At 41.6% G+C, this 24341-nt stretch overlaps 1 protein-coding gene across 1 annotated transcript in view; it reads left to right on the top strand.

The window, feature by feature from the left end:
* Positions 1 to 13836, top strand: part of TBC1D2B (TBC1 domain family member 2B) — a 40297-nt gene extending 26461 nt beyond the window's left edge. The window contains exons 10-13 of the mRNA XM_081838828.1: positions 1320 to 1437; positions 2017 to 2202; positions 3468 to 3589; positions 9828 to 13836. Of these exons, the coding sequence (XP_081694954.1) occupies positions 1320 to 1437; positions 2017 to 2202; positions 3468 to 3589; positions 9828 to 10023 (622 nt within the window). The 3' untranslated portion in view covers positions 10024 to 13836. The remainder of the gene's footprint in view (positions 1 to 1319; positions 1438 to 2016; positions 2203 to 3467; positions 3590 to 9827) is intronic.
* Positions 13837 to 24341: the final 10505 nt, after the last annotated feature.

The raw sequence follows: 24341 nt of genomic DNA, 5'->3' as shown, positions 1-24341 counted from the left end.
AGGTCTTGAAGGTGTCTAGTGAAATTAAAGTTACAGAAGAATTACATTTGCGTGCATGCTGAATTATATCTTGGTTTTATATCTTAATTTTATTCTGTGAACCACCCTGAGACCCCCCAAGTATAGGGCAGTATATAAATTCAATAGTAGTAATAATAGTAATAGTAATATTCAGAACCCTTCTAATAGCATCAGGAATATTCCTTTGAGCAATAAACCAGATTGGTCTAGAGCTACAGGCAACTCCCAGTTTACACAGCAGTTGTGTTCTGAGGCACTGCACACATACACGGAATTGTGTATAATTGAAATACACATACCATCTAAACCTCTGAAACCCCTAGAAAAACCCTTTAAAAAACCAGCAGTACTTACCAGATGGGCAGGAATTGTGGCAGTGGTGGCTCTCAGTTTCCAGTCGACTGGTACCCCAGAAGTGCTTGGCTGTAGGACTTCTCTTGCTGCTGCTGTTTCTGGTGGGCAGTGGTGGCACTCTGTCTTCCTCATTGCTGGAGCATGATGTGGAAACAGCAACAAGGAATAGACCTGTACCCTGAAGTGCTTGGCTGCAATTCAGGTGCACTTGCTGCTGCTGCTGGTGGTATTTTGCAGAGGAACATGGTAATGGACGGCTGGTGCTTTTGCCTCTTCAGCTGGTCAGACATCTCTCTTTATAGCTCCATGCTGTTTGTAAGTGCACATTAGATCTTTAGGCTGCATTCCATGGATAGGACATTTTGGGAGATGATGACCTTCACCCTTAATGTCAAATGACCCCCAGCGACTCAGGACAAACAGCAGTGCTTCTGCTGGTGAAAGAGCTGGGACATAAGGGTTCAGATGGTCCCTGAGGTTTACCCTGGACCTAAGTTGATCAGTGGTATGTAAATTAATGCAGAAATCTTGAGCCTGGCTCAGTAGTAGATGGGCAGCCAGTCCAGATATTTTAACAATTGGGTCACATGTTGTTGGTTATGTGCCCCTATCAATGGTCTGGCTGCCACATTCTGCACCAGCTGGAGGTTTTAAACCAGGCCCGAGGGCAGCCCCACATAGAACACATTGCAGTAAACTAGCCTCGAGGTTCCTAATAGATGGACTATGCCTGTCCAGGAATGGCCAAAGCTGGTGAACCAGATGAAGCTGGTGAAATACGTATGCATATATGTTTAAACAAGCCAAGCAGCGCTCGTTTTAGCCATTCTCTGTGGTCAATTCATATATTAGTGCCAATCACTTTCCAGCATCAGTTTTAATGGCACCCAGACTCTTGCAGTTTTGCAATATGAGATTGTTCTGTTTTATCTTCTGTCTTTCAGACTGGTGGCAATTGCGCTTCTCTACTTGGAGCAGGAAGATGCCTTTTGGTGCCTAGTTACAATAGTGGAGGTCTTCATGCCTCGGGACTATTATACTAAAACCTTACTAGGCTCCCAGGTATGGAGTGTGCCGGCATGCAAATTCAGCCCCTAAAGGCCTAGTTCTCTCAAACACCAGATAAGTGATAAGCTCTTTCTCCATACATGCAACAAATACACATCCCTGCATATAGAAAACTCACATACTGAAATGGAAGTTAGGCTAGAACCTGTTGCCCTGACTTGGTGGATTATTACACACAGGAAGTCTTTCCTTTTGTTTTGCATGTATAAAACATCCAGTCACGTGAATCTCCAGCTGCAATCTGGCTCTTTTGGTTATGAGCCACATGCTTTTTTTGAGAATTAGACATACTAGTCAGCTTGTATGTATTTAGATTTTTGCTCTTTCACACTGATAAATGTCCCTTCTGCCAGTGTATATTATATTTCTGCATATGGGGTTCTTGTTCTATAGAAATTATCCCTACTTTTAAGTGCTACCTTTTTAATCAGATACCATTTTGCTCTGGCATTAGAGATTCAGTCACCCTCCTTTAAGGCCTTGTGAGGCTGCCATTTTATTTTTTAAAAAAAGATAGTACTGTTTGTTCCATTTTTTTCTGAATGAGTTTTCCTTTGTCTTGCACTCCTTTAGGTTGACCAGAGAGTCTTCAAGGACTTGATGAGTGAGAAACTCCCTCGGCTGCATGCCCACTTTGAGCAATACAGAGTGGACTACTCGCTCATCACCTTCAACTGGTTCCTTGTTGTGTTTGTAGACAGTGTGGTCAGCGACATACTCTTCAAGATATGGGACTCTTTTTTGTACGAGGGGCCAAAGGTACATGGTGTAACCCTGAATGTTTCCTGATGTTTGTAGAACCTGTGGGTAAAGCTGAGCTGAGATGCCACCCAGTGGGATATTCTCCTGCCAAACATTAGTGAAATGAATAGGAGCCGTGCAATAGCTCAGTTGTCCCGTTCATTTCCATGTGCCTTGGGTAGGAGAATTTTCTGTTGGTTGTGCTCTGTATCTCTCATGACTGCTGATGAAACAATTGCTTGAGGAAAGAAATTGAATTGCTGGCAATGTTCAGACTAAGCTATGATTTAGCACATGAGTAGGCAAACTAAGGCCCAGGGGCCGGATCCAGCCCAATTGCCTTCTAAATCCAGCCCGCGGACTGTCCGGGAATCAGCATGTTTTTACATGAGTAGAATGTGCCCTTTTAAATAATGCATCTCTGGGTTATTTGTGGGGCAAAGGAATTCGTTCATTCCCACCCCAAAAAATATAGTCCAGTCCCCCACAAGGTCTGAGGGACCGGCCCCCTGCTGAAAAAGTTTGCTGACCCCTGATTTAGCATAATGTGAATGAGCCTTAAACTTGTTAGTTCCCTCCTCCAGTGCAGCCATGAGGAGATAGGAAGTTTTAGTTTTTGTTTTAACTAACTGCAGTTTAATGTTATGGCTGCACACTGGCCAGCTGTGTCCAGTCAACTATGACTTACTGAAACCATCTTCAAACCTTGGTTTATGAAGTTGACTTGTTTTAATATAATGTAGTTCAAATTAATCACTGTTTAGGGTTTAGACATAATGCTAAACTGCAGCCAAGCCAGGGGAAGGGGAGGAGAGGAGAGGAAGGGGAATGAATGAACAGCCTGAGTCTTGTTCACAATAGTTGAGTGTTATGTCCAAACCAGACTATTAAGTGTTAATGTTTTCTGAAGACTGTCTTTCATACTGCTTAGAGAATTTGATAGGATGAACTAAATTTACCTCTGGAAGAATATTGACAAATAGTTTTGTGTGAATTCCATGAGACTCTGCTGTTGCACTATAATTAAACATCCCACCAATCTCTGCTTTCCTTGTGAAAACCAGAGTTCTAGTCCTTGTGCCTTGAATGCATGTGGGCAGTGCCTCATGGAGTTTCTGAAGCCAACAGAGTGGGAAGCGAGACTAGCCATAATTTTCTAGTAGTTGAGGGGATGAGGCTTTTGTGGCCTAAATAGTTAGTGATCTCTTCCATGCAGTTAACTGAAGTGGCATTTTAAACACTGCTCATTCTCTTTTGTAACCTGATGTTTGTCAAACATTTAGGTAATGTTCCGGTTTGCTTTGGCGCTCTTTAAATACAAAGAGGAGGAAATCTTAAAACAGCAAGACTCGATGTCCATATTCAAGTACCTCAGATACTTCACTCGCACAGTCCTTGATGCTAGGTAAGGGCCTTTTTGAAAGTTGGAAACTTAGAAAGAATATCTATGTTTTGTTTTGGTTTTATTCAAGTCTCTGACTTGACCTTCATTCCATGCGCTCAAATTAAAACAATTTAGTGTAAAGTTTTCTGTGCTGCCTAATTTTCCAAAGAAACTCAAGGCAACTAACAAATTGGTAACAAAATAGTATAAAACAAACAGTAATCCTCATTTGAAGCCCTATAATTCAACCGAACATTAACAAACTGAAAACAAACAACAGTTCCAGAACAGCCATCAAAATTGATTTGTTTGATTTGATTTATTGTATTTCTATGCTGCTCTTTATTCAAATGAATCCCAAAGCAGCTTTTAAACAATAAATAGCAATAACATCACAAATCCAGCATAAATAATGTAAAACAATTAACAAATAAGCAATAAAACAATTACAACCTATAAAATACCCTTAGCAAAGCAGCAACTAAAAATAAGCTGTCATTGACCGGCTGGATGGGGAAGAAGACCCAGAGCCAGGGGATTGGTGGTGGGACAACCATGAATGGTCAGAGGGAGAAGACTGGGGGGAGGAGGTGTCGGAAGCTGAAGAGGTAACAGGGTTTAGTGAGCAGGAAGAGGCGGTGCCAGAGGGCAGTCCAGAATCAGAGGCAGAAGTGGAGGCTAGAAGGTGGGGTGCAAGAGGCCTACCTGCTGAGACCAGCCCCCCTCCCCTCTTATCTCCCAGAACCTGAAGAGTTATGAAGAGGGCAGAGCAAAGACAGACAAGGAGAAGAAGTTTCAGGTTGCTTCAGAAGAACCTGGGGGAGGAGGAGACTTAGAGAGCAGTGGGAAGACAAGGACCTTCAATCCTTGCAACTGCCTCATTGGGGCAAGACCTACTGGGAAGTGTATTTCCAGCTGCCTGGCCTAGGTCTTAGAGCAAGGTGCAGGCAATAGGTTCTTTTGAATCACAGCAGATGGAGAACCAATAGGGCACCAGGTAAAGAAGGAGGCAGTTTATTAATTGATAAATATTAATAATATGACACTATACGCTAGACTATAAGCACAAATACAAACAGTTATAGAGACAGATAAAGATAAATAATCATATAAGCTCAGCTGCTAAGAGACCTGCCAACCCTTCAGGCTGGTGGGCAGGTCACACACCCAGGTGGTGAGCGAGGTGGTCCCTGCACTGCTGATTCTTCAGTCCCCCTTCAGTTCTTCTCCCTCTGGTTCCTCAGTTCTTCAGTGCTTCTTCTGGAACTCCCTCCTTTGCTGAGATGGGTAGCATTTATAGACACTGGACAGGCTCAGTAGCTGGCTGTGCAGGTGCTCTTAATGATGTACATGTTCCTTCCTTCATATTTTCAGGGGGGGCGGAACCAAGTTCATGTCTAGGTGCCAGCTGCATGGCTGGGTTGAGGTAGGCCTGTCACACAGTTGACTCCTTTCCTTATCAGGCCAGCTGGCTAGCCTCTGGTTGATGCCAACTTCTATTTTTTTAAAAAAATAATATTTATTAAGTTTTTACAAAAAGAAATTTACAAAACAAAAACACACAAACAGACAAAAAAACAAAAAACAAAATTCAAAAGGAAAAATTAAAAATCATTCTTTCAAATATCGTACCATTCATTAACTTATTTTCATGACTTCCTCACATCTCCCTTTTTTGTATTCCATTTACAAATTTGTTCAGCAAATTCATACCCTCTTATTTTACCCTTAATTATTTATCCTCACATATTATAACTTCTAATCATATTGCTAGAACCACTTCGTTTCATTTCAACATCATTCACATTCGAAAATTTTGCAGTGTTTCTGTAAATAAATTTTAAATTTCTTCCAATCTTCTTCCACCAACTCTTCTCCCTGGTCTCGGATTCTGCTAGTCATTTCTGCCATCTCCATGTACTCCATTACTTGCATCTGCCAGTCTTCCAGAGTGATGCCAACTTCTAATTATGCAAGTAGATTTATAGTCGTCTTCATTATATTGATAGATTTATAGTGGCACCTAGCGCTAAGTGCTCATTATAAATTGTATATCAGAAGCCCTCATTATATAGATTGATACATAGCAAGGCTGCATTGGAAGCAAGCACACCACCTAGCGATTGCTTTCTGCCACTGCCACTACATTACAGATAGATATATAAAGAGTTACTGCTGCAATTACCTCGAGATCAGGAGACGCCACTTACAGGCATTGTTTCAGAAATACAGGAAGAGTTGCTGTGCTCACTAGACCTGAGCTGTTTTGCTTCTTCTTTGAATAAATAACTTTACTGACACCTGGTGAGTTATTGCTGACCGGCTCCCAGTTCCCACCTTCACATAAGCTAAACATCACAATTACAGCAGATGTCATATTAACACATTATATACAACATTTATAATCTATAAAACAATATTACCCCAAAAGGAGCCCCAAAGCTAGCAAATTAAACAGGTATCTGGCTGGCTACCTAAAAAACCCAGACTCTTACAACTACCTAAAGCAGTATAATGATGGGGCTTGACATGCCTTGTTTTTCCACAGATGGGTGTCACAACAGGAAAAGGCCTTAAGAAAAAAGAAGGGGGAATTTTAGGTCTAATTGCACAACCTAGGCTTTAAAAAGCTTTAAATTAGCATTTATATTAAACTATAAGCAGGCAAAAGGAAATGTAAACAGTATTTATTTTTAATCTTCTCCATCCTTCTACAGTTGTACCTTGGTTGTCAAATGCCCTGGAACTCATACGTTGTGGCTCCTGAATGTCGCAAACCTGGAAGTGACTGTTCCAGTTTGCGAACTATTTTTGGAAGCCAAATGTCTGACAGGGCTTCCACGGCTTCTGGTTGGCTGCAGGAGCTTCCTGCAGCCAATCAGAAGTTGCGATTTGGTTTTTATTTATTTTTATTTTTTAAAATAATTTTTATTAACTGGCCAATCACATCAAATTAAATCACATCACATAAATTCCAAATTACAAAGCCAAATTTTTAAATTTTGTTGGGGGAACCCATACTTCAAGATCCAAAGGGGGATTCAAATCTTCTTATTACTGCGTTAATGTCCAAATCAGTCCCAATCAGTCCAGACAAAGTTCATAATTCTATCCAGTCTTATCTTGGTGTTTCCACATCATATCTTGTTCATATAATTTCTCTTTTTCTTTTACAATCTCTTCTGTTAGTCTCCTTAAGCTGATAAGCAAATATAATAATCCTGTGTGAATTTCCCGTTCTTCCAATCTAAGTCCAGATGGTTTCCATATATCTCCTTCGTAGATAACATCACTCTTTCCATCATAAATTAGGGCATTTGTCACTCTTAAGTCCCACTGAGGAGTTAATCCACGATATGTAAACAGCTCTATTTCTCTCTTTCTCCTCCCAGACTCAAGAGCTCCAACAATGCCTCCCAAAATGGCGATGGCATTTTTAACTGCGTCATTCCAAAACTCTTAGCTTTCCAGCTTCGTCTTGAAACATTGCTTTGGTTCGAAAGTTTATCTCCACACAGCCTTAAATCCACAGCTTAAGTCCTTAAAACGACATTTCTGACTCGTTAGGGGAGGGGATTCTTGTTTAATCACATAAGAAAAGAGGAAAGTTTTTTTTCCCCTCCCCCCTCAGTCATTTGCCGTACCATATCTTGACGTATTTTCTCATATTTTATTATTGTCTTGTTATCAGAGATCTCTTCTGTCAGCAGTCTTTACTCCCCCTCCTTCCTTGAAGTATGTGCAGTTCTTCTCGTCCAAATTGTTTCTTTTGAAGATTCTTGCAACTAGAGGCGCGGATCAGAGACGGCGTCCAGGAGTGCCGGAATCCCACAGGAGGGCTTTGTGCCTAGTGCCCCCACCCCCACAAATTCGGGGGTGGTATAGGGCACAGCAGGCAAGAGTCGTCCCCCCCACAATCCTGGGGGGGTAAAGGAGGCTAACTACCCCCATCATAGCCTCCAAATTACCTTGTGTGGGTCGGAGAGATGTTATTGTCAGCCATCTTCCGATGCGCCACCTAGTGCCCCCCCCCGCGATTTGGTTTTTAAATGTTTTGGAAGTTGAACGGACTTTCAGAATGGATTCTGTTCGACTTCCAAGGTACGACTGTATTCTACAGCTGACAGGACAGCTTATAAATACAATTAAAACCTTAAAAGCAGCATTAAATAGATATATCCAACATTATTAAATGCCTAGTTAGGTGATAAGTGTTCCACTCACCTTGGGCTGGGAAGACATAAGATTTGGCAGTGGGAAGAACATTCCACAGACGGTGCCATGACCAAACAGGCTCTGTCTCTTATTTTCACCCCCTGTGGGGGCACTTGGAGAAGGACTTCAGAAGATCATTTGAACATTAGGCAAGTTGATGTTGGGAGTAGATGTTTAGAGTAGTGCATTGTGACCCCAGTGAAAAGGGATACATTCCTAGTCACTTCTTGAAGGTACATGTCTGATTATGTCCTGATAATTCTGGCAAGTGGAGTGGTGAGTGTTTAAAAGGCAACTCAACACAGGAGTAGCTTGGTCCCAGATTTTCCCCCCAGGAGTGACACCTCAGGTTTTCGGTTTTCGTCAGAAACAGATGAACTGCCTTCTCCTCTTCTCAGGAGACTTTCAGCCAACTTACATTGCATCATGTTCTTTCTTGTTTTGCAATGTACAGGCCCAGGTACTTGAGGTTGCTAACCACTAAGCAGTCCAACAAGATCTCAAAAATTCCAGTGATAGCCGTGTTCCTAAGTTGTAGGTGTCAAGCTCAATGTGCTATGTTTGTTCCTGAAGGCCAGGGTTTAGAAACCTGACCTGACTTTTGCATTGTTGACCTAGCAAAGTTCTCTGGAAAGCTCCCATTCCCAATTAAAGCAGTCAGTCCTCTTCAAGCACTATCTATGGTGCTGGAATACAGCACCCCCTGGCGGACTAAATTCAACTAGCTACAGCCAGACTTCTGAACTCTTCATAGACGATGTCATTGTTTATGCTGTTCCTGCCTCCGCTGTGTGGACCCCAATCATACGTTACGGTACTAACGCAAATACAAAACTTTTACTATAATACAGAAACTAGCCATGCCCATTTTACACACAAAGTAGTATGAGTTCTTTAAGATTTTTGTGATGCGTAAGTAATGGGAGAATTATTGGGAAATGCTGCAGGAGCTCATCTTCCCGATAAATGTGCATATAGGTGCATTGAATACAGTGAAGTCACACTGAAACAGCAAGAAGTTTTTTCTAGGCAGAGATACATAGAATATTTTCTTCATTTACAAAAGTACATGCCTTGTTTCTTTTTTTCAAGTTGTAGTTCTTTGTTTGTTTTTTACCTTTGAAAATGATGTATACTTCTAGGAAGATTCTAGGGGGAAATAAGCAAACAGCATCCAGTTCCTCTCTGCCATGACAGATGAAATGTTTCATCATAAACAAAGGAGACAGAATGATGAGAAACAGCTGGAACCTGCAGCACTGCTTGAGTAGACCAAGCATGGCTTCATACTTCTCAGAAACATGAGACTTCCTCGCTTTGTAAACTGCATCTAGACTTGGATCTGCAGCTAATTTCTACAAGCTGGGAGCATTTGAGCAATTTTGAATTTGTGTGTCCAGTTAAATTTAGGAACGTGAGAGAGGTTTTTGTTTTGTTTAGCAAAGCTACCCAAGTAGGTTTGCGGGCTTGCACTGAATGATACATATTTGAGGTCAACAGACTTCTAACTTGCAGAATCTGCTTTGTAGGAGTCAGAAATCTTTGCTAATCTACTGCAGATCACTCCCAATCTGCTTAATGCCACCTATGATATAACTAGACAAACTTAGGCAGCAGGGGGGAAAGCATCTCTTTTGCACACTCCTTCCACATCTTTAGTGGGTTTACACTTCGTTGCCCTTTAGAAAGGGTTCTGTGTACCTTTTCAGCTCCATGAGAAGCAGAAACTTTAAGACCTCGTCTATTCCATATTGTTTCAATATGTGGGAAAGGTGGGGCTCTCCTCCTACAGTCTAGCCCAGTGTTTCTCAACCTTTTCCCAACCATGGCCACATTCCAACCTTGTTTCCTTCCTGTGCCAGGCTCCCCCATCCCTGGTTATCATTTGTTCATGAGTTTTGTGCTCTTGACCTTGAGAGAAGAGTTTTAGGATTGTCTTGCAACTGCTGAAATCTGTTTGGGACTGAACCTTGGTGGATTACACAACAAACCCTTTTTAAAGGAATGTGGTTGGTCATCTGCATTTTCTATTTTTTTCCCCCAGGAAACTCATCAGTATTGCTTTTGGGGATCTGAATCCCTTTCCATTGCGCCAGATAAGAAATCGGAGGGCCTACCACCTGGAGAAAGTCCGCCTGGAGCTCATGGAACTTGAAGCCATTCGGGAAGACTTCTTGCGTGAGCGGGAAACTAACCCAGATAAAAGGGACCTCATTAGTGATGATGAAGAAGATGGTTGAGGAACCCCCAGGGGCCAAGACTCTTTCTGGAAGCTTGACCAAAGTTTTGTGGAGTGGCCTCTTCCTTACGGATCCAGCAAAATTAAGCAACGTCAGCTGGAAATTTGCAGGACAGATTTCCAAGTCTTTAGCATGCCGTTGCAGAAATCTCCACCCCCCACCAAAATTTCTCTTTCTGTTTACCTTTTTTGCCAGAGTGTTAAAGAGCACTTTTTCTTGCACCTTGCATCTGAGCTGCCACTTTCCTCCTTCTCTGAAGGACTCATTTTTGAAGTGCCTACACAATAGGAAGCAGTAGCACAAAGTCCTTAATCTTTTTAATATCCACCATCTTACACTTATTTCCCAGTTGCTTTCCCCACTTTTTCCCCTGCCCCAAAATCCATTTGGGAGAATCACTCCTCATTAGCCTTGAGTATATTGAACTAAGCTGGCATTTTTCATTTGCCAACTAGCATTGGCAGTCCATCTGTTTGTTTAAAACCAGCCCAAATATTGACAGATCTTCAGCATATCTGTGCACGTACTTCAAAACTATGAAAATGTGAAGAGGCCTCATGAGGCCAGTCAAAAGCCTTTCAGTGCTTTTGCCAGGAAGCAAAGTCCTCTGAAGACATCATTCCATTAGTCCTAGTGGCTCTGTTTTTAGCAAGAAGAATTGCTGAAGTCTGTTTTCACATAGTGCTACGTGTGCACCTTGAGAACTATTAATAAGGCTGCCTTGGACACCATTGGTCTATCTCTCTCTAAGAACTGGAAGGCAAGTAGTAGTTCTGCTGGAAAAGTTTTCTCTGGATACTACAGGGATGAAGGAAATGGTGCTTTCTCGCTTACATGATACTCTTAAAGGCATAGGAGCCCTCTCCAGGATGGCAGAAGGATATGTTGTGTTTTGCCGGCACCTACCTGTTCTGGCCAGGTGAGGGTGCTCTTGCCTGATGGGCTTCCCCCTCCATGTAATCCCAATGAGCCCTTAGACCTTGGAGATTTATATTGAGAAGCATTTTTTTTTTTAAAATCAGTGGGAGATTGCTCAACTAAGCAAGCATGTTGGTTTCACTTAATGACCTGTGAAAGTGCTATAAATTCACCTGATTTTTCTGCCACAGAGAGGTTTGGCATAGATTAACCCTAGAAGAATCAAACAATGTGAATTGTGTATTTGATTTCTCTTATGAAAGGTTTAATTTCTGATAGTATTTAAACTTGTTTTTTCTTTTTGCACCTCTGTACTTCTTTCTGTTGCACATTTTTAGGTGCTTGGCTCCTGTCATTTTGCTGAAACTTAACGCCAGTGAAATTACAGGTGGATTCCTTCTATTGTATTATTCTGACCTTTGCAGAAATATGTGTTATCTTAGATACAGTTGATGAACCTGGAGAAAATGAAGGCAGACGGTTCAATACTTTGAGGGATGGGTGTTCTTTTTCATTATTAAAGATGACTGTGCTGAGACCCTCTCCTTCATCTTTCCCACACTTGATGTGCCTTTTTATTAGGCAGTATAATTCTCAAGAAAAAATGGTAGACTACAGTGGGGAGAAGGGAAAAGCAATACCCCACCTTGTCCTCATTAGAAGACACGGATATGAATGCAATAATAATAATAATTTTATTATTCATGTAAAAAAGAATTCCTTCCTTACATGCTGCCCTTCCAAAAGTTGCCATGGCCTTTTCAGCCCTGAGAATGTTTACCTTCATCCAACAAGTGGCCTCCAGTCAAGATTCCTTTCTCTGAAGAACAGTTTCCTCCCCTGCCACCTTGTAAGCTGCTCTTGACAGCAAAGGCTTAGAGATCATTTGCAGGAGTGGCGTGCAGGGAATGCGGAGAGAAAGAGCACCTCTCTACTTATTTGCAAGAATCTGTGAGCATGTTATAAAGCCTCTTTTTCCAGACGGTTGCCACCTTCTTTCTGATGGTTTCTAAAATGTACCATTAATTGACAATTTCATTGTGAGGTTGTTTGAGCTAGGGAATATTTTGGCCATGAAATTTTCACCTGTGCTGATAGCAGTGCAAGAATGTACCATTTTATTTCACTCTATTTCATGTGGCATGTTGGCTTGGTAAAATCAGGCAACACTCTCCTTTGACGGCAGGATCAGAACCATCTGTGGGGCAAGCAAGGGAGGACACAGGAGATAGATACAGTGCAAGCTGAACAGATGGGCCTCGGAACACATTAATGCCACTTACCATTTTTAAACACATTGTACCTGAATAATACTAAGATTCCTCCGTGTAGTATTACATGTACTGTATCTCCAATTCCTGTTGTAAGGAGTGTTGAAACCCACAGATGGAGGCACTTGAATTTATGCCAGGCTGTCAGGTTTTCTTAACTGTCTTCTGATAGGGCTGAAAGAGTCTCAAGCCAAATGTGGGGTAGAATATTTTTGTTTTCTTAGCACTTGCTTGTTAAAGGGGATCCATCTGTGTTCTTTGAAACTCCTAATTTAGATAGTGAATAGTAGTTGAAACACCTGGCTTTTATATGCTTGAAGAATTCCCACAAACAACTAAACACAGGTGATGGTGGAGAGTGAGACAGCGCCCATTGTGCCAATGTTGTTTTGTAGACGGTTATGTTCAGTGCACCTGAACTCACATGTGAAAGAGTTGTCATTGTCTCCCCCTGGGGGGGGGAACCCACTTTGGAATTTGGATGACAAGCTCCTTCTGCCTGACATTTGTATTCTGGCCTAGAAATCAAACCCGTGAGATAGACCACAGTTCCGTGAGATGATTCCAAGCCTCAAACTGTAGGATAGAACAAGGCAAGAATATTTGAGCACCTAAGAGCAGAGTTCAACAAAGAAAGTTTGAACAACCTCCCCACACCCCTGCCCGCCGCCGCCCAATATGTGCCATCTTTTTCAGGTCTCATTTACTGCAATGAGGTTTTTGTGTTACTCTTTCTTTTTTTGTAAAGAATTTCAAAATGTGTTACATATTATATATGCAAAGTATCTTATGCATGATTTCTCTTATAAGTATTGTATAATCCACACCGCTGAAGCCGTTTGTACAAGTTTCCAAATCACAGACCAATTTTCTATTACACTAGAGGCAGAGAGAATGGGGATCAAGCAGTACATGCCTAGCCCTGTACTGCACAGTAGGCAGATTTTCTCTATAGTTGTCAAGTGCTACTCAGTAGGCAGAAACTGATCATTCCCAGTGCCCTTAATCTAGAACAGCATTTGCCAACCTGGAGCTTTTCATGTGTGTTGGACTACAACTCACATTAGCCTCAGCCAGCACACCCATACAATGCTGGGGCTCATGAGAGTTGTAATCCAAAACATCTGGAGGGCGCTGAGTTGGCCAGGGCCGATCTGGAGCATCTTTCATGCAAGCCTGGCTAAAATGAATAGGAAGTGTGGATGAGCCTTCCTCTTTTGAGTGGGGCTTGCATGGAACATGTTCCTAGTGGAAAGTCCCTTGTTAAACATTGAACTTGAACAACTCTTTCCTCTTCCTACAGCTACACTGTAGTTGTCTTCTGCATTAGCACGAGGAATTAGGCTTGTCGTTTGTCCGAGCCATTACAAACCACTACGTAGTCAATTTGACAAACACATTCATAATCATGCTTTGCTTCAGTCCCTCATGAAGAAATTTAAAAACTTGTTTCTCTTTTGGTGTTGTTAAACTTTTGTACAGCTCTTAACTCATCCCTTGGGAAGTATTATGTATTAGAAACAACCAGGGATGCGGCACAATGAATGGGTTGCATCCTTGAAATGTAACCTGGTTCTGTACTGGAAATCTTTGTCAAAAACAATAAAAATCAGTAATTTTGTAATGCTTTAGTTTGACTTTGTTGCTAAAATTGAGACTAATAGCGATTTTAAATCCTGCGTGGGTGTTCTGGGACTCTTTCCAGGGCCTTCAGGCTGGAAGGTTCTGGGGGGTAGTTATACCTCATTTAGTACCAATAGGAGCAAAATATTACTCTGCCTGGGAAGAGCTTGGTCTGGGGAGCAGCAGTTGATGTTGCCGGTGGTGATGACAGTGGGCGGAAGACCAGCATATACATCCTTTTGGAGGAAGCCTGAGATTCTTCACACAGCCATGTTCTAGCGTTTTCTCAACCCTTCTTTCCTGTGCTGAGAGTGGGGGAGGGGAAGGAGCGGAATCAGGACTCTGTTTCAGAGCAGGAGATGCAACCCCTACTCCTTCTCTTACCAGCGTCTGTGGCTACCTCAAACTTCTCCCCTTCACTCTCACTCTCTGCCGATGATTCCTCCCTGTCTCACCAGTCTGAACCTGGTTCAGAATCCCCTTCCCCGTCAGGGGCCTCCTGGACCACTGACTGCCACCACTCTTCCTTGTCCCGCCAGTCCCTGACATTAAACTTCTCTTCCCAGTGCCAGAATGTTACCTGCAGCCATTCAGAGGAGACTCGGGAAGGAGTGATCCAATCTAAATGCTGGTGATGATCAGGGTGCCCAGGAAACCCTAGAGCAGTAGGGTTGCCATCTCAGTGATGGCAGTAACCTTGGCATTTTACTTCCCATCATGCTTGACACGCCTTGTTTTTCAGTAGCGCCAGTTAATTTGGTGGGGCTGGTGGACCATTTTAAAAGATATGCCAAGTGGGGCCTCCAGCCCAGCATTTTCTTGATGCTAAGACACTGGGATTTTGGTTCCAGCCTTCTGGTGACTTTGGAGTTTCAGGCCGAGACATTTTCCCCAGGCCTTTCACTGAGTTCTTTAAAAATGTAGTAGAACAAGGCTGGCAAGACTCCTTCTGAAGGAAGTTTTGCTAAGTTTTCATGCCACCACAAAAAAGGCCCTGAAGCAAGGGCTTATGAGAGCTTGTCCATGATACAAAGCAATAGGGTGTCTATTGTTCCCGACTTTACAGAGAACAGCCCTGTCTGGCTCAAGCCCAGTTTAAGAAATGGTAGCCAACAAAGTACTTCCATTAGCACAAGGAAGTACTTTGTGGCTTAGCAACAGGGCTTCTTCCTGCACTGGGTTTTCAGGTCAGGAGCATCCCAATAAGGTGGTCCCTGGTGATTCTTCCTCTGCAGTCCCTCTCACCGCTGAGCTCTAGAGATGGAGGTTAATTTGGAGAGGGGAGGGAGGCAGACTTCCCAACACAAGATTCTTATGCAATAATTGCCATCACCTTCTGCCAGGCTGAAACATGCAAGCTGCACGCATAGTCTTCTAAAGAAAAAATGTGGTTTTGTTTTTAAGGCACTCTCACCAACCTGGATATTCAAGCCCTCCCTTTGCCACCCAAACCGTGACTATGAAATGCAAGAATCTGGCCTTTTATGCCTCATGCCTTTGTAGCTGTAACTGGCTGTATTCAAGTTTTTGTGTCTTAGGGTGGACATATTTTGTAAGAAAAAATTCTACACAAATATTAAAAAAGAAGGAAGAGCAGGAAGGGACTTAAAAGTTTCCTGTCAACAATTATCAGCACCTAGACATTCACTAATATTACTGTCTCTGGTTGTAATTTTTATATGTTGTGAGCAGCCTCATGAGAATTTTTAGGTTAAGAAGCAGAGCACAATACCATATGTAACTCATAATATACTTGAATAAAGCTTGCTGGATTTTTATTTTTGAAGCTAGCTTGTTCCAGAGGACTAGTTTCTTAACAGCAAATACAAAACAACCCTACTGTGACAAAGCTGAGTGAATTTAAAATAGGGATGGGCAACCTATGGGAAACGCATGGACAGAAGCAGCTTAATTATCCTGAGCCCAACAATGGTGGATCAGAATAGTCTTCACTGTCTGGCAATGGGTCTCTGATGGGAGCCTTTTTCCTGCCCTACCTGGAGATGCTGGTGATTGAAGGTGGGGGCTTCCGCAGGCACAGCAGATGTTTTACCACTGAGCTGTGTGATGCCCTTTCTGTGGAGAGGAGAAGATAGCTGGAAACCATGTAAGGCTCTCCCCAGAGAAGTTCACCTGGCACCTTCATTATATATTTTAGGTGCCAGGCGAAACATTCCTCTTCAACCAGGTAAGTAAAGAAAGGTGGGGCAGTAAGTATTTAAAAAACCCTCTGGCATTTTAAAGGCTGGGTGTGGCACTATCCAACAGTTTCCCATGCTAAACATGCTTCCTACACAAAGATGTACACAGATTGAGAAGCTGTTTTGCAAAGCAAGATCAAAAGATATAGAACGCACTTGATTTTTGTAAGTATCTCTGCCATCAGGGTGTATTGTTTTGTCTCTTAATCTCACCCAATTGGTGACAGGAAGGGTTAAGGGCCTCCCAAAGGAGCAGCTACTCTGTCCTCCCCACCTTCCTTGTTGCTTGCCCTGTGTGGTTTGCTTAAAAGAGGCAGTTTTCACTTATAAATTATAACTGTAATTATCTCTCTATCTCTCTATCTATCTCTATCTCTATCTCTATCTCTATCTCTATCTCTATCTCTATCTCTATCTCTATCTCTATCTCTATCTCTATCTCTATCTCTATCTCTATCTCTATCTCTATCTCTGGGTGGGTGGGTGTCTGAAGGTTAATATAAGGATGTGATCCTAATCAAGCTTATTTGAAAATTAACCCTATCAAAGTGACAATGCTTTCTTGGGAGAAAATACATTTCAGGAGACTTCCGGTCGGCGCCAGCGTTTAATGGCGGTCTCAACCTCGAGCTCCGAGGGGAGACTGCTCTGCAAGTTCGGGTCTTACCCGCTATGGCGAGCGGGGGACCCCTAAAATCACGGGCGCGGAAGCTCGTGAGCAAGGAGACTCGGCGGGCACCTTTGCACCCCCCGGTATTGCGAAAGAGCCTTTTTAAAGGCTCCGGAGCGGCATCGGGTGTGAGTGCGGTGCTGAGAGTCGCAACCCAGCCTGCGGAGTGAAGCCGCGTCGCCATTGACGGAGAGCGCCGATTCCTTCCTGAAACTACAATTCGACAGTAACACCCGTGAGTAAGAACAACCTTTGAAGTATTAACGGGACTAAATTTTCAATTTGGCTGAAAACGGGCAAGGCATTAAATCAAGGAAGTCTGCCTCCCGAAACTGCACGATCTGACAAGCAACAGAAAATCAAGCTGCATTTAAATGTAAAATTCTTTTTACTAACTCAACCCGACATCGAAAGCGACCTTCCCCCCCCCCGGGCAGGAGGTGGGGGGATGAGAAAATAGACCAATATCAACCTGCTTTAGACAATATTAAGAAAACCCCCTCACCGCCAGTCTCCCCTGGCAAGGGCTGCCGGAGTTACACTGTATCGCCTGAATAGAGGGACCTGTCAAAAGCTGTCAAAAATTGAACTGTGGATATAAAGGACTTTATCTGATACAAAATACTGACTTTGGCTTGCTGGGAACATTATAGCACCCCTAATTGATATAAAAGGGGTCTAGGTGGAACTGTTGGATTATTTTGTTACATGCCTAAAGCTTCCTTGTAACTTTGAGAGACCAGACTTGTTTTACTGCCTCTAGAGGGGAAGAGTGACATTGTTTCAGTGTTCCATTGAAGGGAAACAGTGGGATTTTCCACTCTAAAAACCTTTCCTGTGAGAACGACCTTGGCTATGAGCAAGCAGCCAGAGGAAATATCAACAAGATCTAAAACTAAACAAGCTCAGGCCCAAGCACAAAAGAAAAGAGCCTCTACGGCAGGATTACCAGCTGCACAGGAAAGAGTAACAACAGCATCAATGGAATCTATGACACAGGCACTACTTAAAATAAACCAATCCCTAGAGGCACTGACCAAACAGTCTACGGACAATTCCAAAAAACTTGCAGATAATTCCAAAAAATTAACAGAGCTCACAACAAGACTAGATTTAAATACAAATACTTTGGCATCACATACTGACTCTATAAATAAACTACTGGAGGAGAGTGCTGAGACAAGAAGAATTGCAGAGACGGCCCAAGGCTCTGTACAGGAATTCAAAGAGAGACTTACACCAATTGAAAGTAAGGTTGGGGAACATGATGCAACTCTGGCTTTAATGGAATTAGAGAAGAAAGGGAAAAATCTGAAACTGAGACTTGTCCCTGAGGAGGAGGGGGACAACCTAAAGGAATTCCTTACAGAAAATATTCATGAATTTTGGATTGATGACTGGGAAGGAGAAGACGATTTTGAAATAACTACGGCCTTCCGGCTGGGCAGGAGACAAGGCAAAAAGCCAAGGGATTGCTTAATCACATTAAGATCTAGAGAAGAGAGAGACAAAATTTTAGACCTACACTACAAGAAAGCTTTGGAGATAAAGAACTCTCAAGTACAGATCTTCAAGGATATCCCTCGGTATATTCTACAGGTGAGAACCTACTTTAAAGATCTTGTTGACCTGCTGAAGAAAAATAACATCCCATTTAGGTGGGAATTTCCACAAGGATTGTCCTTCAGTTTTAAAGGGAAGAAGACAAAGATCAAAACAATACAGGACAAGGACCAGTTTTTGGATAGATTTTCAGAAGATCTACAGAAAGGAACTGTGAGCGTAAAAGAACCAACTGACATTGCTAACTTATCATTTGGACTTGATTCACTATCGGCTGAAGAACAACTCAGTGGTGCGGTTGGAGGAACAGATACCCATCAATAAAGATGTCCCTGCAGCTTTTAAGCTGGAATTGTAATGGCCTGAACCTTCCCCGAAAAAGGAAACAAGTTTTTCATATCTTAAAGAAAGAACAATTGGACTTAATATGCCTTCAAGAAACACACATTGCAAGGGTACATAGGAAGCTCCTTATAAATAGAAGATTAGGCCTTGAATTTATATCATCGGACAAAGTTAAAAAAAGAGGCGTTGTGATGTATATCAAAGAAAGACTGGCTCCTAAAATGATATTTAAAGATGAGCAAGGAAGATATCTGGCAGTGGAAATTCAACTACAAGGGGAAAAACTTTTAATAGTAGGAGTGTATGCTCCCAACGAAGGGAAGGCGGAATTCTTCAAGAAGCTGCATGAGACTCTAACAGACTTTATGGACTATAAAATCGTGATGATGGGCGATATGAATGGAGTAGTCTCCACGAACATGGATAAAGCACAAAGACTTGTGATATCTAAGGATGGGAGACTACCAAAGACCTTCTTTGAAATGACTGACACCATGGACCTTATAGATATCTGGAGAACAAGGAATCCTCTAGAAAGAGAGGGAACCTTCTTCTCTGAAGCAAAATTGACATGGACTAGAATTGACCAAATTTGGATTTCCAGTAATCTGGCATCAAGAGTGAAAAAAACAGAAATCTGCCCTAAAACATGCTCCGACCATAATGCTGTGAAGATGGAAATGAGATTAACAACAGCGGGAACATTCAGATGGAGAATGAATGACACCCTCTTAAGAGATGAAGAAATCTATCAGAAGGCCCAAAAAACATTAAAAGATTATTTTGAAATAAATCTAAGAACAGAAGTGGAGAAGAGAATAATTTGGGATGCAAGTAAAGCTGTGATGCGCGGTTTCCTTCTTCAACAGAATTCTTTGAAGAAGAAAAGGCAAAAGGAGAAGGAAGAGAAAATACTAGATAAGATGAAAGAAGCAGAGAAAAAATTGAGATCTAATCCAAAGTCACAACAAATTTTGAGAGAAATAAAATACTATCAGATGCAATATATGGAACTGATGAATCAGGAAATAGAATGGAAAATAAGACAGATGAAACAAAAGACCTTTGAATCAGCAGATAAATGCGGGAAACTGCTAGCATGGCAATTGAAAAAAAGACAAAAACTGAACACCGTGACATCCCTTGAAGAAGAGGGGAAAATTATTACCAGACCAAATGAAATAAGCAATTGCTTTCAGAGTTTCTTCAAGAAACTGTATACTCAAGGGCCAATAGATGAACAAAAGATAGAGGAATTTATTGGAAAATATGGACTATCAAGAATTCCAGAACAAAGTAGAAGGATCCTAAATGGGAGAATAACAGAACAAGAAATAGAGGGTGCCATTCAGAATATGAAAGTGGGGAAATCACCAGGACCAGACGGTTTAACGGCAAGATATTATAAAATGTTAAAAGACTGGTTAATCCAACCGTTAAAAGAGGTTTGTAATCAAATTCTAGAAGGGAAAAGGGCTCCTGAATCGTGGAAAGAGGCATTCATCTCACTTATACCGAAGACAGAGACTGGGAAAAACCAGGTTAAAAACTACCGGCCTATATCCTTACTAAATGTGGATTACAAAATTTTTGCAGACATTTTGGCAAAAAGATTTAAAGGAATTCTAGCTGGGGAGATTCATAAGGACCAAGCAGGCTTTCTCCCAGGAAGACATATCTCGAGTAATGTGAGGAACATTTTAGACATTTTGGAATTGTTGGAAAGAGAGATTAACAGAAAAGCAGTTTTGATCTTTGTGGACGCGGAGAAAGCCTTTGACAATATTTGTTGGAGTTTTATGAGGAAGAATCTCCATGGGATGGGGGTAGGCCAGGGATTTGAAAACGGTATTGGTGCGATATATTCTGAACAAAAAGCTAAACTGATAGTGAATGGTATGGTTATGGACGAAATCTCAATAGAAAAAGGGACACGACAGGGATGCCCGATATCCCCCCTTCTTTTTATATCGGTCCTGGAGGTTTTATTAAATATGATTCGAGTGGACCCGCTGGTTAAAGGGATTCAGGTCGGAGTGAAATCCTATAAATTAAGGGCATATGCAGATGATCTGGTGTTAACACTGCAACAGCCAGATGAGAGTACTAAAAGAGTATTAGAACTAATTGAAGTTTTTGGTCAAGTGGCAGGGTTTAAACTGAATAAGCAAAAAACGAAAGTGTTGGGGAAAAATTTGACATTGGAAGAGAAAGATAGATTCCAGAGTGTAACTGGTTTGGAAATAGTAAAGAAAGTGAAATATCTGGGGGTGGATGTAACATCAAAAAATATTAATTTATTTAAGGACAATTATGAAAAATGTTGGACAGAAGTGAAAAAAGATCTAGACACATGGTCGAGGCTGAAACTTTCCTTGCTAGGCCGTATTGCTGTTATTAAAATGAATGTATTGCCAAGAGTGCTGTTTTTGTTTCAAACATTACAAATTCTGGACAAGGTGGAGTGCCTCAGAAGATGGCAAAAAGATATTTCTAAATTTGTCTGGCAGGGCAAAAAGCCAAGAATTAAATTTAAGATTTTAACAGATGCGAAAGACAGAGGGGGTTTTGCCCTGCCGGACTTAAGGCTTTACTACGAGGCAGCAGCTTTCTGCTGGCTGAAATCATGGCTACTTCTTGAGGACACAGATATCTTGGATCTAGAAGGATATGACAATAATTTAGGTTGGCATGCGTATTTATGGTATGACAAGGTAAAAGTACACAAGAGTTTCAAAAACCATATTGTCAGAAAGGCGCTGTATAATGTTTGGATTAGATATAAGGATTTATTAGAAAGTAAAACCCCCAGATGGTTATCACCAATGGAAGCAAAGGCAGTTAAAAGACTCAACATGGACTCCGACTGGTTAAAATACTCGGAAATTTTGGAACATGATGGTGATAAATATAAACTTAAGAGCTACGAGAAGCTAAAGTCAAAAGTCCGAGACTGGTTGCATTATCATCAGATAAATGAAGTATTTAAGCAAGACAGGAAGATAGGCTTTCAGAGTGAGAGGTCTAAGTTAGAAACAGAGCTACTAGATTCCAATACTAAGAATCTTTCTAGAATGTATAATCTACTGCTGAAATGGAATGTACAGGATGAAACGGTAAAATCAGCAATGATTAAGTGGGCGCAAGATGTAGGTCATGATATTATGTTTGCTGACTGGGAACAGTTATGGACCACCGGCATGAAATTTACGGCATGTTCTGCCTTGAAAGAAAACATAATGAAAATGATCTATAGGTGGTACATGACCCCAGTCAAGCTGGCTAAGATCTATCATCTGCCTGACAATAAATGTTGGAAATGTAAAGAGTCTGAAGGAACCTTCTATCACCTTTGGTGGACCTGCCCAAAGATTAAGGCCTACTGGGAAATGATCTATAATGAAATTAAGAAAGTCCTTAAGTGGACATTTCCTAAGAAACCAGAGGCCTTTCTCTTGGGTATGGTGGGCCAATTGGTACCAAAGAAGGATAGGACTTTTTTTATGTACGCCACTACAGCAGCAAGAATACTACTAGCAAAGTATTGGAAGTTGCAAGAACTACCCACTCTGGAAGAATGGCAAACGAAGGTGATTGAATATATGGGACTGGCAGAGATGACCGGCAGAATCCGTGACCAGAGGAAGGAGGCGGTGGAGGAGGACTGGAAGAAATTTAAAGTGTATCTTGAGAATTGTTGTCAAATTAAGGACTGAAAAGATGTCGAGGGGTAAGAAATAAAGATTTACAGCTGTAAACTATAAACCATAGGGAAGAAGTTTTAAGGAGGTGATATGTAAAAATTGACTGAAGGGTTGCTAGAGAGAATTGTGAAATAAGGGTGCAGAACAGGAGAGGTATGGGGAAGTCTTCAAGTTTGTATGATCTGTGTTTTTTCTTTTTCTATGTTGTATTGTTATTTTTTCTTGTTATGTTTATGTTGTTATGTTTATGTTGTGAAAACTTAATAAAAATTATTATTTAAAAAAAGAAAAAAAAAGAAAATACATTTCAGGATAGGAACATTAATATGAAATGCATGGTTACTCATAAGCCACAGAAGAAGACACCCTTACTTTAATGATTAGACCTTTACTCCCTGCCTTATAATAAGAATATAATTGTGTAAGTATTGTAGGTAGCTATTAAATACATTTTTCTTTAAGAAGGTTTCCCCTGGAATATTAATTGGGCAGCTGTAGAAATTATTTTAGAGCTTTCCGTTTATTGAGTTGGTAATCTTTTGTATTTTATCTTATTGTAGACCACTTTAGAAGCAATTTATAACAAACGAGAGAGAGAGAGAGAGAGAGAGAGAGAGAGAGAAAGAAAGAAAGAAAGAGAAAGAAAGAAAGAAAGAAAGAAAGAAAGAAAGAAAGAAAGAAAGAAAGAAAGAAAGAAGTGATTATGGGAAGGGCCAGCCTTGCCAGCAGAAGGCCCCAGGTTCAATCCGCAGCATCTCTAGGTAGGGTTGGGAGAGACTTCTGCCTGAAATCCTGAAGAGCTGCTGCCAGTCAGTGCAGACAGTACAGAGCTAGATGGACTAATGGTTTCACTCAGTATAAGGCAGCTTCTTATGTTCCTATTATATAAAAGAAACTTAGGCAAAAATGTATTATTTTTCATATGTCTGATTGGTTACATGATTTGCTATCCTATACATTGTTCCTGACTTTTATATGCATGTTAACGTTAATCAGCCAGCCAACTAAAGGCATAGCCCGGATTTTTTTTGGGGGGGCAGAACCTCAGTTAGTTATGTATTTTTTATTACTATGTTTTTGGGGGGCAGCTGCCCCTCCCGGGCCCCCCTGGCTCTGTCCATGCAGTCAGCTCACTCCTTAGATGAGTGAAGCAGACAGTGAAATGGGATGAAGTAATTAAGAGGGCATCAAGGTGTCTCAGCCAGTTTCCAAAATTCAGGATCTCTTCGCAGCATATGCCAAAGATGTGTGCTTTTGCTGTTACGTACAGATGCACACTAATTGTGCCTGTTACGTTGGAAAATTACTGTAAAATGTGATTTTGTAAGTCATCTTCCCTTGCTGAAATTTTACTTCAGTGGCTTGGCTGCCCTTGAATAACCTTTCTGCTTATTCTGTGGGAAAAATACTTGAGGGCAGTCACACACTTCCTTTGTGTTATCAATGTGAAATAAAGTTTTGCTGCACTGGAAAACCTCAGTATAATTGCTATCCCATAACTGGTGTGTGTCTGTGTGTGTGTGTGTGTGTGTGTGTGTGTGTGTGTGTGCGCTGTTCATCCTTTAAAGTGAGAACAGTTTTGTGGAACTGGATGTCTTTTCTTAAAGGGATTGACTGCACAATTCAGCTGTTTGGTCTAGCAGAGCAGTGAACATTGACATTTTTAACTGAGAGGAAATTTAATGATGCCAGGTTATGGGGCTGCTCTGTATGCTCTATCCGCAACAGCTGCTGTGAGGCTGTGTTGGGCGGGGAAAACCCCACTTGAGACATCACCTGAGCCTTTCACCTGCTGTGTGGCATCATCCAAGCCACAAACCCTCAGCCACCCCCTGCCCAGTTGCAATAGCACAGACAGAGGCCCACTCATTTCACTGGGGGCTGCCGGGAGAATATAATGGTTTTATCCACTCTGCCACTATTTGTGGTGCCCAGAGCTGCCATATCTTACTTTTATGGTAGGATGGCTGTGCTAGAGTGCTGAGGGGAGGCCCTATATTTTATGGCTTCTGTAAGGTGAATT

Source organism: Podarcis erhardii (assembly GCF_964252035.2).
Source record: "Podarcis erhardii genome assembly, chromosome: 14".
Taxonomy (NCBI): Eukaryota; Metazoa; Chordata; class Lepidosauria; order Squamata; family Lacertidae; genus Podarcis; species Podarcis erhardii.
This window is presented reverse-complemented; position numbering and strand designations above follow the sequence as displayed.